Source organism: Dermacentor andersoni, chromosome 1, assembly GCF_023375885.2.
Source record: "Dermacentor andersoni chromosome 1, qqDerAnde1_hic_scaffold, whole genome shotgun sequence".
Lineage (NCBI taxonomy): Eukaryota > Metazoa > Arthropoda > Arachnida > Ixodida > Ixodidae > Dermacentor > Dermacentor andersoni.
The window spans coordinates 30,556,035-30,572,613 of NC_092814.1; the positions used below are offsets into that span (position 1 = coordinate 30,556,035).

At 42.7% G+C, this 16,579-nt stretch overlaps 1 protein-coding gene across 2 annotated transcripts in view; it reads left to right on the forward strand.

The window, feature by feature from the left end:
* LOC126546127 (tyrosine-protein phosphatase non-receptor type 23-like) overlaps nucleotides 1-12,211 on the forward strand; it is an 84,963-nt gene extending 72,752 nt beyond the window's left edge. For both annotated transcript variants that reach the window (XM_050194226.3, XM_050194227.3), the window contains 2 exons: nucleotides 4,055-4,254; nucleotides 11,284-12,211. In XM_050194226.3, the coding sequence (XP_050050183.1) occupies nucleotides 4,055-4,254; nucleotides 11,284-11,867 (784 nt within the window). In that variant the 3' untranslated portion in view covers nucleotides 11,868-12,211. The remainder of the gene's footprint in view (nucleotides 1-4,054; nucleotides 4,255-11,283) is intronic.
* Nucleotides 12,212-16,579: the final 4,368 nt, after the last annotated feature.

Below are 16,579 nucleotides of genomic sequence, written 5' to 3' on the forward strand. Positions count from 1 at the left end.
TATGGTGGTTGATTAAGTGAAGTATGATAAAACTTATAAAAAAGAGAGAGAGTTGAGATGCGACGACGATTAGCGAGTGTAACCAAACCGTATTCTTTTTTCAATGATGACACGCTGGCATCATAGGAATACGTTGAATGGATGAACCTTATGGCACGGTTTTGCACCGATTCTAGTGCATTGATTAGATATGGTTGATGAGGGCTCCATACGGCACATGCATATTCGAGTTTAGGTCTGATTATGTTTTTGTAGGCTAGCAATTTCACATGCTTGGGCGCTTGCTTTAGGTATCGTTTTAAAAAACCAAGAGCTTTGTTAGAACACGAGATGACGTTAGTAATATGTGTGCTTCAAGTCATTAATAAGGGTAACACCAAGGTATTTGTAAGGCTGTGCAGTTTCTACATCTACATTACTTATTGTGTATGGGTAAGCTAGTTGGTTACATCGGTGGGAGAATACCACTACTTTACATTTATTTGGGTTAAGTGTCATTAACCAGCAATCGCACCATTGTTGCAAGCGGTTAATATCCTCCTGAAGGGAGATTTGGTCAGACATGTTAGTAATTGTTTGGTAAACGACGCAGTCATCTGCAAACATGCGAATATTGCAGGATACATGCTGAGGTCAGTCGTTCATATATATATTAAGAAGAGGAGAGGCCCGAGGACAGATCCTTGTGGAACCCTAGAAGTTACCGGTAGGGAAACAGATAGGCTGTTTGTAATAAGGACTAACTGTGAGTGGTTACTCAGGAAAGCTTCAATCCATCGCAATATATCGGGGTGCACGTTTGCCAGAGATAGTTTTAGTAATAGTCGTTGATGTGGTACCTTATCGAATGCTTTCGCGAAGTCTAGGAATACTGCATCTGTCTGCTGGTGAGTATCTAGATTAGTGTGAAGATCATGAAGGAAAACTGCCAATTGCGTTTCGCAGGAAAATCCCTTGCGAAATCCGTGCTGTGTAAAATGAAAAGAGTTTTCTGCATCTAAAAATTTTGTAATTTCTGTATAAATGACATGTTCCATGATTTTGCAAGGTATGGTTGTTAGTGAGATGGGGCAATAGTTAAGTGGAGAGTTCTTGTCACCTGATAAGTAGATGGGAACATCCCTCCCCACCTTCCAGTCATGTGGTATGATGCCAGTTGAGAGTGACTGCGAGAACTTGCTAGCAAGCACAAATAAGCAGCACTGATGCCTTTAGTATTTTAACCACTTTTGAGTTTATGTTATCTACTCCGGCTGAGGATGTTAGTTTAAGATTGTCAATTAAAGACAAAATACCATCAGCAAAGAAGGTTACTGATGCCATGTCACTAGTTGAGTTGTTAACTGTAGAGGGAAATGACAAGCTAGGTTCATAGGAGAAGACTGACACAAAAGCTGTATTAAAAAGATTAGCACATTTATCATCGTCAACCGTTTCACCGTTCTCGTGGACTAACGCAATACTGCTTATATCCCGAGGATTGATCACCTGCCAGAACTTTCTTAGATTAGTGACCAGCATTTTTGGTAAATCTTCGTGAAAGAATGACTGTTTTGCCTCCCGAATAGCTGATAAATATGCGCGTTCCATTGCGTAGTGTTTATCCCAGGTGCATGTGTTTGTCCTGCCGTTTGCTGCACGGTACAAAAGTTGTTTCTTTTATTTTCAAGTCTCTTCAAAGAATTGGTGTACCATGGCTTCTGAAGTTGCGTTTGAAACATTATCTTTGAAATGAACCTGTCAGCTAGATCACTTATTTTTTCTTTGAACCTTTGCCAGTTAGCATGGATATAGTGTTTGTTAAAGGATGCCTCGAATTAAATAAAGAAGTTGTACAGATTATCGCGTATAGCCCCGTAGTTGCCTTTGTGAAAAAGCTGTATTGTCTTTTGAAGTTTCTGCCGTGGAATTGGCGCAAAGTGAAGGGAAGCGTGAATAACCTTATGGTCACTAATTTCATTCAGATAGGTAATTGAAGATAAACTGTCTGGTGAACTTGTTAGTATTAGGTCTAATACGTTAGCTGCGTCTTGTGTGACGCGCGTTGGTTCAGATACAAGTTGAGCGAGGTTAAAATTAAAGCAAACATCAAGGAAATTTCTTGCGTCTGTCTGATTTACTAAAGACGGAGCTATATTGTGCCAATCGATATCTGGAAAGTTAAAGTCTCCGAAGAAAAGGAGGTCAGCTTTGGGGTACTGAAGAGTTAGTTTGCAGAGTACATTGCGAAGTTGACAGGCAAAATCTGGGCTACTGCGAGGGGCTCTATAGCAAATGCCCAAAAGAACTGATTGTGGAGCGGCGTGACAGTGAATGAAAAGGATTTCCAAGTCGGATGTGACGCTAGCAACAGAACACGATAATTGTTGACTGACAGCTATAAGGACGCCTCCTCCTCGTGTTGTCGTGTGATCCTTCCGAAACATGTTAAAATTCGGTAAATCAGTTAGCACTTCCGAGTCTGGAATATGGTGGTCACTAAGCCAGGTTTCCCCGAGTACCAGCGTGTTGCTTTTAGATGTTAGTACAAGATTAGACACGTGTTCGCATTTTGCAATGAAGCTTCGTATGTTAGTAAAGATTACTGAGATAGAAGTGTGGGATACAACTGCTATTCGAGGGCGTTGATTTATTTTTTTGGATACGAAGTGGTTGCTATACTTCTTTAATCATCTGCGAAGCTTCATCATATATGCAGCACTTGGAACCTATGAATATCGTTTTGAAACGCAGGGAAAACGGCACAGACTTACTTTTGCAAAGGCGACAAGGTGTTTACGGGCATTCCCAACAGCCGGCAGAAAATCTTTGGCAACACTGAAGTCAGTGCTTTTAAGATTACAGCCATTAGAAAGGACAGCTTCCTTTGTTTTAAAGAATACAAATTTAACTATAATTGGGCGCTTGTGATCAAGCGAATACCGACCAATTCGATGTGCTCGCTCTTATTTGCTTAGGGTCAAGCGGTACTTTCAGATGATCCGAGCAATGGCGTACGATAATTTTTTATGATTTGTGTGATGGCTCTGATGCTGATGGATCGGGGAGGCCATAAAAAAATCTAATTATTTCGCCTTGACCGGTTCTCAGCATCATCTACACGGGCATCCAGTTTATGAACCAGCTGCGTCGTTCGTTCACTGGCTGCCCGTATAGATTGCATATCGGCTTGCATGGATAAAACGCTTTGGTAATTGCCCTCCAGGTGCGTCAGCCTCTCACTTAGAGTCTCTAGAGATGCAGTCGTAGCCATATATTTGTTTTTGAGATCTTGCATCTCGGTGATAATCGTATCTTGGCCAGCGAGGATACCTTCTTCATTTCGGCAAGTAACGCGGTGTAATCCGGACCGGGTTTACTTTCAATATCCCCAGAGAGTAACAGAAGGCATCTGATTACACAAAGGCACTCAGAAACAACACACAAGCAGCACTGCAGACTCGGTAGCTGCACAAGAGAATACTTATTGGTTTTGTTAGTGTAAAGAGAGCTTGGTTCACAGACCTGCATGAAGAACAGCAGCAGGTTAGTGGACCGCATCGTGGCAATGCCACCGAGCCCACAGTGTGCCAGGGGTACTCCCTCCTCTTTTATAGGCAGCTGGATGGTTGTTGGTGATGGCAGCAGGGCCAGCGGCGTTTCGTCAAGGATCCATTCTTTCACTGGCAGGCGTCGCCAGACGGGTTGGATCCCTGTTGGTTCTGATATCCCATGTTATCACATCATCAAAGCACGGGTGCAATCGTCCCAAACTGACGCTCGTTGATTTCACAAGAGGCAGCAGCATTCACATAATAACTGACGTCAAAACCTGCATGAAGAACAGCAGCGGGTTAGTGGACCACATCGTGGCAATGCCACCGAGCCCACCTGGGCCAAGCTGACCAAGGCATTGACACAAGATATTGAGCACTAGAGGCAATGGGTGATGAATGTTGCATGTGTTATAGGCACCACCTATTAAAACTGCTTGTAAACTATCTTTATTACACATCAATTGCATTGTAGCAGCGCTTTGAGCACTGGTTGAATGTTTTGTGATGTGGTTTCGCAGGGGTGGTGTTGGGCGGAGCGGAGTGTTCTGCCTTGTGTCAGCAGCCATGAAGGAAATAGCTGCTGGCAATGGCCTCCTGGACATTCTCAGCACTGCCATCAAGTTGGCCCAGAGCCGCAAGCTTTGCATTCAGGAGAAGGAGCAATTCAAGTTCTGCCATGATGTCGTCTTGTATCATGCCCAAGACTTGCTGATAAAAAGTGAGTTTAACCCGAAAAAAAGAAAAGTCTATTAACTATTGTTGGATTCCTTTTGTGCATGCATGTGTGTGTGCGCGTGCATCTATTGTTTACTAAGTACACCTTGTCTTTATTATAATCTTCTATCTGTACCAACTTCATTTTTCTCCCGCGCTGTTTTTTTTTTATTATTATTATTATTTTAAGGGAAAAAATTCACTTTTTTGTCTGTGTCAATCGTATGTTTAAGAACTTAATGTGCTTTTCTTCATTGCCGCTTTAAGGTTATAAAAGTGATGGTTATAAGAGAAAACGATTACGACACATGGAAGCTCATTGTTTTTGTACTAAACACCTTAAAGGGGCTCTAAACAGAAAAATAGTTTGAGTTTTATTAGTAAATTACCCTTCTACAATCCAAAATAAAAAATAAATATAAAAAGGAGTGGTTGAAAAGAGGCATGGTTATCCAAAAACATGCAAAAAATAAATATGATGGCAACCCTTCCTTGAAAAACCTGCACCAACTCGTCATGGCATCATGGATTTTGATGGCATATGCTTCAGCCTAGTTAGTCGGGCTGAAAAGCTAGCTTCAAGAACCTTTGCCACGTAACAACAGACCAAATAAAATGAATACTTTGAAATTTGGTTTACGTGGCGTTGGTGCTCTGGCATGAAATTCAAGAAATAGAACTTTTACCTTCATCTTCTAATAATCACCCTATTACTGCAATATTAATGAATACAGTTTCGAAATAATAATTTATTGGTCTAAATTTCTAAACTGATTTATTGTTTCTCTTTAGTGTCCCCTTAAACCTAATACATGTGCAATGTCAGCTTTACATGGTGGCCGTGTGCTGTTCCTCGCCTCCAAATATTTAAGAGGAATCTTTAGCTCAGGGGTAACTCCATTTTCCCATTCAAATACATGTGAAATGCAGAAATGCTCGCATTAGACAACCACTGACTGGTAGGAATTTAAGAGACAAAGCTAAATTCTACTGACTGCAACAAGCAAGGTGTTGAACTGAAATTTTTTCTGGTTTGATTCGGGTTCACGTTTTTTGGTTCAGGTTCAGCTCCAGAGCAAAAATTAGAACAATTTGAACTGGCTTAGAGTTTTTGAACCATTTAATTTGGGTTCAAACAAGTTCAAACTAAGAAAAAAAACATTCACGTGCCTCCAGCTTCTGGGAAAACATGCAGTGCATTTAGAGACGCAATAAAGTTCGCTTAGGTATTGTGTAGCAGTACAGAGACCCTGTTCCTTTTTACAAGCATTACCTTACAAAAGGAAAAGAAATATGTTTAATTAAATGACACTGTTATAGATTTTTATTTTATTTACATATACTGCCACCTAATTGTGCAATATTGCAGGGGTATGTGCAGAAGTTGCTTACATAGGTAATAACTCAAACATCACACAGCATACATTAGCATACATACAAAAAATGAAACTGCATGTGCATGCAGGCAACAGAAGAGCATGTTACATATACACATAGGTCGTGTTATAGTAGGTTATGGTAGGCATGTCAGAATTTCTGCATTCAGGTAACTTCATGGTGCCCTGTGAGGCAGTACAATGCATTATCCCCCTCTCCCCTACCCCCCATCTTTCTTATATTTTCTGCGTCATTGAGTTAATAGAGTACTAGCGCAAAATTTTCACCCAGCCTTTTCTTTTTTTTTCTTTTTTTCTTTTTCTCCATAATCACGGTATGACACCTTAATTCCTCGAATGCACAGCCAGTCGCAAATTCTACCAACCACTATTTAAAGTGAGGAATTCAAAACACATGACAAATATAGCACAGCTTCTTGTGGTGGAGTTTGTTTCGAAGGGCTCCTTTATAAGCATGAAAATTGAGGGTGTGGTGGTTACGGGGTATCAGTGATGCATGGGTGTGGGCAATGGTTGTATAAGCTCTAGATGACAGAATAAGGGAAAGAAGGTGACAAGGGCGCTGTGCATTCTTAAAGAAGAGATTGCAGAGTACTAAGTTTATTACATCGCGTTTGCACAGAGTGAAAAAAAAAGTATGACCTATTCAGCGTCTCTCCAACTTTTAACCGCACCGCTGCCATGTCTTGCAACCACTACACTAAACTGACTAACTCGTGTGTTAGCAGTTTTTGATACCATGTGACCACTGCCTGCAATTTTTGGGACGAGGAACCCTTCTAAACGAATCCAACACCAAGAAGCCGTGCTGCATTCAGGTCACATTTAAAGAGGACATGTTAGTGTTTTCTTGCACGTTCGAGGAATTCTGGCACCAAACTGTAGTTTCAGGATCAGCCTCTATATCTAGCTGAGCATATAAGCAAGACAGAAAACTTTTGTATCAGTACTCCATTAAAGTTGCTCAGGCACATTTTCACATTATCCTGTAGAAAATGAAGTAATATACCTGATCTAATGCTTAACTTCCTTTGTTCTACATGTTAATTTTTCGTATAAATGAAAGGCGTCACATATGCGCACAATGTACAGTTGAGCCAGTCAAGCACACTGTTGAGTGGGCTAATGAGGTCACTGTGACGAGCCACATGACTGCTCTCTAGGCAGCACATTGTTCTGCCCAACCTTGTCACAAGAAGTGTCATCTGCTCATGTAGAATTACAGCAACAGCGACTCTGGGCTGAACATGTGGTCAGACTGGTTCAGAACTGTTCCTTCAAAAAGTTCCAGTTTGGATTCAGCTCTAAGGCGGCAAAAAAAATATCCGTTCGGTTCCACTTCAACTGAAAATAATGGTTCAGCTGTGGTTTTCATTTTGGTTCTGTGTTCAACACTGTTGCAGCAAGAAGAATCTTTAGTTAGAGCCTCAAATTTCTTGTAAAAGTTAACATGGCTCAGTAAATTTTGAATTAATTAAAGCACAAAGTTTAAAACTAACTGTGCACCAAAAGAGACATCACACTTTTGTAAACTATGCATGTTACATTGTCTAAACAACTATGATATATATATATATATATATATATATATATATATATATATATATATATATACTGCAATCCCACTGAGGGATTTTAGCAGGGTATGGTGCTTATGGAGCATCCTATATATTACAGCTTATGTGAAATTATTATATTATTTAGGCTAGTTTTGCTAAGGTCCTACTCACAAGAATAAGTAATTGCTGGGCTAGCTGGTCTTGCACTGCTTATGAGGAAAAATTATCGCAACAAAAAGACAAGGCACACAAGAAGGGAAGACAAGGAAAAGCGCATATTTTTGTCTTTCCTTCCTGTGTCTGTTGTCTTTTTGTTGCGCTAATTTTTCCTCATCAGCAGTCCTACTCACAAATTAGCGCTACATTTCAAAGGGATGTATATATATATATTAATTTTTTGCGCTTTATATGTCCCAGCAGATGAAGTATACAGATTTTTTTGTTCATTGGCAATTCTGCCTAAATGAAAAACTTGCTTCTAGCAGTCAGTAGATCTTTCACTTTTTCTTTTAAATTATCAGACAGTTATGGGCACTAGGCATAGTTTAAATGATATATTTATGCAAGTATGCCCTTTGAGTAATGCTGTGGTTATATGTAACTTATTGCTTGCTGATTGTCCCTGTCACATAGAGTAAAAAGTTTGGAAGTTAACTAAAAATGTTGCATTGTCAGTACCTTGACATTATTTTGCTTCAGTAAAACTAGCCTCAAGATGTTATTGTCATGGTTTACATGCTCCTAATAATACCTCTTCCTAGTGACGTGCCACTTTTTGAGGCTGTCTTGTACAACATAATTATGGACATACCGAGGTATATGCCTGAGACTTCTCTGTTTATTGTTACGACTGTCACTGCAAACTACCAGAGTTCTGAACCTTTTTGAACACCAACTACTCCTCTCTGCCTGTTACTTTATTAAAATGAACATCACCAGAACAAAAATTATTGTTAACACAGCACTCCTGTCATGAAAAGAGCATTTTTAGACAGCCTGTTCATACCTGTAATTATGCACATGTTCATTAATTAATTTTGGAATTAAGGTGTGCTTTTTAAAGCAGCAGCTCACTTTTTATTATAACCACTCTAACGATGAGCAGTGGTAGAAGAACAAGGAATGTCACTGGAGTCACCGTTTGGACAAGGAGACTTGTCTTCGACAGGGCAACAGCACCAGCTTATTCTCCTCCTCTTCCCTGATTGAGGGTAGGGTAGATTGAGCTGTACATTCATAAAAATGCTGCTAAGGAGAGCACTTGCTGCCCTGACAAAGACAAACACTCTTGTTGAAATTAGCCCCAGCAACATTCCTTGTTCAACCACTGATCATCACTTCAAGCCTACATTTTCGTGTGTACTTCTGTCTTGTTTCAATCTGTTGATGGTAACTGACACTGTCCTAATTCTTGTGGAGAGCTGTTCATCAGAAGCTGCACTGGAAAACAGCTATTTGACTTAGTTGTTCTGTAGGACGCCAAAACTGTGTTGTTTGTAAAAGTTACGTGTTTGCTGTTTCAAAAGAGTAACATACACTCCAAAATGGTGCAGTAGAATCCTGGGAATTCGAACTGATGTCAAAAATCAAACAGACTTGTTGGTTTTTTTCACAGCCACATGCATTTTAGTGGGGAAGAAGTAAGACTTGTAGGCTTAATTGGCACCAAAACACAAGGTCATAATAATAAACACAAGGTCATAATAAAACACATGGTCATAATAATTTGGCACCAAAACACAAGTTCGAAATTCTGCACGGAACTATTGGAAAGCTTTTTCAAAGCAGTAGCATGTTTTCTTCACTCTCCTAAGGCTGCCGATATTCTGACATGCACCATTGCAGGAATTTTTCATAGCATAATGACTCAAAATGACCTGGCAAGAGGGTTGCTCGATTCTATTACTTGCTCCAAAATTGGCTACTGGGCTTCCCCCTCCCTCCCCCCCCTCCCAGCTCTCCCTTTCTTTGTTCTTATGACAACAGTTGATTATCTTGCATCTTCCAAAAAGCTAGCCTTCATTGTCCCTCCGATTTATGTAATTCACCCTGCAGAAAGCAAATATGCATGGTGTATTTGGTTGTACAGAGCTTGGATTGGAGAAGCAGGTATACCGTACCAATAGAAACGTCAGTGACAGAATTGACAGAAGCTGACTGTTATTTCACAGAAACACAAAAATGTATCTGCAACTGTGAGCAATTTCTGTCCATTGAGTACCATTGAACTGCTAATTTTTCAGCATCCATCCTTCAATCACTTTCTGTATACAGAGGCACCAACCTGCTCTTCTATAATGCGTGGCTTCTTTTATTTATAACACGGACAAAAATCGTTGGCCATTTTGATATTGAAAATCCTGTCCCCAATGCCGAGTAGGTCAGAACTTTGATTCAGGCCAACCTTTCAGTTTTTCTGTCATAATGAATGCCTCTTTCTCTCTCTCTTGCCCAGTTATGGAGAGGCCACAATCCTAGCTCCTAAACGAACTTTTATATTATTTTGGATACTTTTGGAAATATTATGGCTCCTTTCTTGTGTGAAGACCTGGCAACCTTACCCAGCACTGCTTGTACAGCAGCAGACTGGATCTTTCACACTTAGTTTCACCATTGCTTTGCACCAGTTTGTACACTCTTAGAGTTGTTTTAACTGTTCAAATCGTGACTTCTTTGAAACTTATCTTGTGAATAAATGTATTTCTGCCCATGAGCAAGCATTTTCTACAAATGCGAGTGTGCTGTCTTTAATGGTGTGGCTGACGAGGAGCATTCTGACTGGATGATTGCTAGTCTAAGCAACACCCTTCTCTGGTCATCATCGCTGTTTAATGCATTACAAACTGCGCATGGCGTGATTATGAATGTGTTGTATACTATCAAAGCAAATCAGGCTTTGAACATGCTTCCCCTTTCACATAGTGCACATGCCACGCTAGCTTAGCAGCTGTGGTGTTGCTCGAGGTCGCATGTTCGATCCCAGTCGCGGCGGTGGCATTCCGATGGGAGCGGAATGCTGCCTAATTAAATTAAACCCCAGAATTTAATTTAATGTTTAACCTCGGGTGACCTGGTCAGAATTATTTCATAGTCAATCACTATGGTGTGCCTTACACATAATACGCCAGAATTTTCTTTTTCTTTCGTTCATATTCAGTGAGCTCAACTGAACTGTGTACTTTGCCACATCCAGTTGTTTACAGCACAGCTCTTCGGGGCCCATTCCTGCGTTTCATGTCAGCGGCGTCCGTCGGTGTAACCGAGGGAACGAGCACAGCGAAGGATGTAAGACTGCGATAGCGAAAAGAGTGCGAGGAGAAAAGCGGAGGATGGGGGCTCAGCCGAACCATGAGGCAGAAAGCAGAGGATGAGGATATGGTGAAAGCGTGAGAAGAAAAGCGTAGTTCTGCGCAAGACGGGCTCTGCAGCAGTGACTGCTACAAGATGGTGTCCCAGTAGTGCTGTCGTCTGTTCACCGATGGCATGCAGTGAGCACGTCAACCGATACCGTATATGGAAACAAAGCACTGCATTAGCGTAGGTGTGTCTGCAGCGGCTGCTGTGAATCGAGCCCACGCGCTGCCTCTTGCAATCTGCTGATTAATGAGGCAGTCGCGCCACACTTTGCTGTTTGCAATGTGCCGCACGAGACAGATTATCCACGCCAACCGATATATCGCGAAATGAAAACACGTGTAGAGCTGTGCTCAAATTTTGCATTAGGGAGTATCATAATTCTCAGTGAATTTTTTTACACAAAATATGTCATTATCATGCTGTAGTTTTGCCACATTGAAGTTGCAGCACATTGCACAACCAAAAATGTTGTGGCTGGGCTTATCATGGGGTAATGTGGATACAGTGCAGCTGGCTTATGTTAGTATTGTATGTCTGTATTTAAGGTTCTCCTGTCAGTTCTACCTCATTTTATTTAACAAATAGTCAACCCCTTTAGAGTTGAAATTAGCGAGGTTCTACTGTAGATTTCAGTTTTGTAGTATTGCTTTTGTTATTTGCTTTGGTGTCCCTGCATGCCTAGTGCCTGGTGCTCAGAGAGAAATTTATTTATTTGTGCAGGAGGTATCTTAACTAGTACACCAAGCTTTGGGGGAAAGGCACATACAGGCACACCTTCACATGTTCGCCACCCATCAGAAGACTTCATGCTGCGCTCTGGTGCAACCAGCCAGAGAACCAGCATTGTGCCTGATACGCCAGCTGCGACAGCAACTACTTCAACTTCAGCTGACGACACCTCCGAACAAGCCACCTCCACTCAACCAGAGGCTGCAGTGCAGCCAGTGACAGTTGAAACCGAAACAGAACTTTCAACACCTAGAGCTCCAGAAGCTGGAAGGGAAATCAGCAGTGACCACTCATTTATGCCAGAGATCATCGATGAGCAGGGTTCTACAGCTGCAGCTTCAGCACTGGTCATTCCAGCTGTTGAGAGCAAGGACAGTGGGTTGACCACAGTGGTTGATCTCTTGGACCCTGCAACTTTTACCTTAGATCCTGGCCATGGCACGCCAGCCAAACAGAAGATCACGCGTGAGAGCTTCATGAACCCTCAGGGCACCCTGGCTCAAAGTAAACCTGACCCCAAGGACCCTCTCAGCCAGCTAGACCCTCTGTGGTCACTCAAGAAGGGGAAAGAGTGAACATTCCCCAGACAAGGTCTGCTGTGCAGATCTTGTGTTGCTTGTAGTGGTCCATACTTTTTGTTGGGTAATTCACTTAATTTCATTTTGTGCAGGCCACAAAGTGTGTGGCTGCTTGGTATGAACCTTGTGTTTCAGCCTATCATCTTATTAGCACTTGCGTGAATGAGCATTTGAGCTGTATTGAGTGAGGTTATACATATGTTGTTAAAGGAGCTAGCGTGGTGCTGTCCATTTTATGGGCACAGGAAGGTGTGATGTCTTTTGGACCAAACGGTAACCAATTTTGTGTCCTTTTAATTATAAGCTTGTATATTTAATAAAAAAATTTTGCGAGTGTTGAATTTGCTTTTCTGCATCATGCTGTGGTCACCAGTATGAATGTAAGATGGCACAAAATGAAATATGCTGATACTTCATCTGCACAAATGTTTTAGGTGCCTTTCACCAGGCCTGAATTTTTATTGTAAATTTTCTTCATTGTGGAGCGCCATCTATGGAGTGTTCTACTACTAGAATTATCCTGAAGTGTTTAGTAATGGCAGCAGTTGAAGTGAGTGAAATGTTGCGAGATAATGGTGTGAGGAGCTGAGCTACCCTCCTTGCAGCAAAGGCTGTTGCCTCAATCAGTTTTCAAAAGTGGAATTCCTCCTTTGCCTTCTCTCATATCGAAACCAAGAGTCACGTCAAACCCCACTACCTTTCTTCTGTCCCTTTTTTCTGCAGGATGCATTTCGGTTGGTAGTTTTCGGTGCTCTGCATTTCACAAAAGGCCTTGGTTATTGCCTTCATGGATACATCATTTGGTATGACTAGTATATGGCCCTTAAAGCATAATTAACTTTTTTGGGCTTGAAGTGATTTGTGTTTTAAGGTTTCTTCCCAACTGGAACAATTGAAACGCCAGATTCGCTTTCCAGGAAGCACTTCCTCAGAGTCTCGAGAATTGTATGCTTTAGCTGTTGCATGTTCTGTAGCATGCTTTGCGTAACCAATTCATAGCAGCAGTAGGAGTGGACAACTACATAGCTTGCATGATGTCACCAGTATCACGAACATTGGCTTAACTTCCATTCTCTTAGAGCATGTATTCTCCATGCAGACGTGCATTTGCCAGCCAATCCTGGACTAAGCTGTGCCTTTGTAAAATAGAATTGCTGCGCTTTGTTCGAACCATGTCGAAATGACGGCCGCAGCAACAGGACAATGCTGCTGCACAAAGTGTCATGGCAGCGATCTCCTTTCCCATGCACAGAACATTGCGGGCCCACTCATGGCAGGCCTCTACCTCATTCCAGGTTGTGTTAACCATGACTGCTGAGGGAGGATCAGCGCTAAAAATTCCACACAGATTAAGATGGGGCGAGCACGTGCATAAAACTTCCAGACATTGTTGCTCTCCGACCAGGCCTTCGTGTCATCGAAGAGCTTCTCATTTATGGTACTCAACTTCCAAAAATATTGCGACTAGCTTGTCTAGGAAACGCATAATAAGCACCTCCCCCCCCCCTTTCTTTTTTCTTCTTTTTCTTTCTCTCGTCTCTGACTTTCATTATTTTAATAAACTTGAGAAGAGCTTGCAGTTAAGAATGAAAAGAGGACAAAAACTGGGACAAGAAAGAAAAACCTTGAGAATGCTGATTTGTGCACGGCAAAATATATCAGACGGGGGTGCTAGGCCAGTGAAGCTAAGTGTTGTATATTTTATACTGGGATATAACTATCTATTCCCGTATAGGTACAGAATCATGATCAGCACTGGGCACGCAGACACCCGAGGAGTGCAGACACTTGAGCCCCGGACATTTAATTAAGCTCAGCGGGAGCGCAGTTGCACTGGTGGTGTGGCACCATCTTATAGGTCCGCTGATAAACATATACAGCACTCCTCCTTTCTTAATGAAAGCAGGCTATGTATAATTCGGAGGCTTTCAGATAGTTCGAGCGGGACATCTTGCTATTTGCACTGTCCTTCCAGTCTCCACTGCGGGCACGTCACTTTGTGCGTGGTCACAATTTGTTGCGACTGCATGGCGTTGTCCCACTTGGTTTGGAGCCCTTGTCGACTGTCACTTGATTTGGTCATAGTGGCAGCGTACGTGTCCTTGTGGAGTTGACACTTTTACCATGGTCGATCCACTGGAGTCGTCAATGTCACCAAGCCGCCATTTTGGTCCTCTGCCAAAGTTGGAAACAACTATCTTATCGCCCTTCTTGTAGCATGGTCTGCATTTCTTAGAACTAGGCCACAGCTCGGAGTGTGCAATAAATAGCCTCCTCATCACCCTTCTTGGGAATAACAAGGTCGAGCCTTGCCTTGATAGGATAACTGAGCATCTGGTCTGCTGGGGATGTTCCATTTGGACGAGGCACTCTGCGGTACATGAGCAGCCACTGAGCGAGCCGGAGCTTGAGGTCTCCTTCCATCTTTTTGAGGCCGTCCTTCATTGTACCGCTCGTTCTGCCAAGCCATTTGATGCCAGATGGAAAGGAGCAGTTCGGAGATGCTTGATTCCATTTCCTTCAACAAATTCTTGGAAGGGCTGACCAGTAAATGGTGTTCCATTGTCTGTGACAATACACCTTGGTAACCCAAAGCTTGCAAAAATTTCATGTAAGTGTTCCACCGTTTTCTCAGAAGTGGCATTTGACACAATGAGCACTTTGAGCCACTATGACTGCATCAATTACTGCAAGAAACATTTTCCCCTCGAAAGGTCCAGCATAGTCCAATTGCAAACATTCCCAGAATTCCTGTGGTTCTCTCCAGGACACTGGTTCTGCTTTAGGTGGCACTGGAGAATCTGAAGGCACTCTGAGCACCGTCGAGAGCAGTACTGCATTTCAGCATCTATGCCAGGCCACTATACAAGGGATCTTGCCATGCCTTTCATGACGGCCATACCCTAGTAAGCTCCATGGAGCAGCTGAAGAATACCACTGGTGGGCAGGATGTGGCACAATCATGCAGTTTCCCCAGTAGCGAAGATTCCAATACACAATCAGTTCATCACCCCTGTTCCAGAATGTTTGTAGCAACTTGTCTGGCATGGGCCTTGTGGCCAAACTTTCTTTGTACCACTGTAGAACCTGACTTAGGTTCTGGTCACTGTTTGTGAGATCTTGCAGTTGCTTCACTGATATTGTCAGCGTTTCGAGGTTGTAGATTGAATTTACCAGCTTTGGTGGTTCTACGTTGGATCTTGGTACAACGTCTTCAGCGGCAGCCTGCTCATAGTGTCTGCATTCCCATTGAGGTGTCCCGGACAGTGCTCGATGCTATAGTTGTAAGCTCCAAGGATAAGAGCCCAACGTTGAATTCTTGATGCAGTCATGGCTGGAGTTGCCTTGTCTGCTTGTAAGATCCCCACCAATAGTTTGTGATCAGTCATTAGCACAATACGACGGCACATAAGGTAGTCTCTGAAGTGTGTGACGCCAAATATTGCGGCAAGGGCTTTCCTTTCTAGATGTGAATAGTTTTGTTCTGCTCGCGTGAGGATGCGAGATCTAAATGCTAGTGGTGACTCCACCCCATCTTGTCGATGCGACAGTACTGCACTTACACCGTAGGGTGAGGCATCACAAGCTAGCACAAGCTCCTTTGATGGATCGTAGTGGGCTGGAATCTTTGCTTCCATAATGGCTTGTTTGCTCTCGGTAAACGCGTCTTGTTCTACATCTGTCCATCTCCAATGGGTGTTGTTCTGTAACAGTGCATACAAAGGTACTAGTAGCGTCGACATGTCGGGTAGGAACTTTCCGTAGTACGAAAAAAGTCCAATATAGGATCTTAGTTCCCCCTCATCTTTGGGTTCTGGTGCTTCGATGATGGCTTCTGTGTTTTGTTTTTTTTTTAGCAGGCTGAAGTCCAGCTGCACTGATATCATGACCAAACTACGCCCAAGTGATGGCTTAAAGAACTCGCACTTCTCCCGTCTCAGCTTCAGACCTGATTCTTTGATCCTTTGCAGGACTTTTTGGAGACTCCGCAGACGTCCTGCTAGTCACGAGGACATCATCTAGATAGATGGAGATTCCTGGGATTCCTTGCAGAGTTTGTTCTGTTCTTCTTTGGAAGAGTGCCAGAGCTGATGACACACCAACGGCTAAGCAGTTGCATGTGAAGAGAACTCTGCGTGTATTAATGACCAGGAGTTTGCTTGTCTCCTCATCCACAGGCACCTGATTGTAGGCTTCCTTGAAGTCTAGCTTAGTGAACTTGGCTCCACCTTGCAACGATGCGAAAATGTCTGCAACCTTTGGATGTGGGTACTGGGTTGTAATCACTGCAGGATTCACGCCTAACTTGTAGTCTCTGTAAATCCGGACACTTCTTCCATCTGCGTTCAGCACTGGTGCTATGGGAGATGCCCAAACTGAGTGATCAACCGCAGTACCGCAGTGATGATGCCTTTGTCTTCCTGTCATTTAAGTTCATGCTCTTCTTTCTCTCACAGTACATGAGGTGTAGAGCGGGCTCAGTAGCACTGCAGCTGATCATCAGGTCAAAGCTCTACATGAACTGTAGGTCCCTTGAGCACTCCACAACTTGGCCTAAACGTTTATGTCTTCAAACTCTCGCAGCATGTTTTGCACCACGAGCTCTGTTGCATTCTTTAGCAGCTGTGTTGTGTGCACCTGCCCTTGTAGGAGGTTGAATGTTGACAACCAGTCCCGGCCACACAAGTGTGGGCTCTTGCAACCAACTA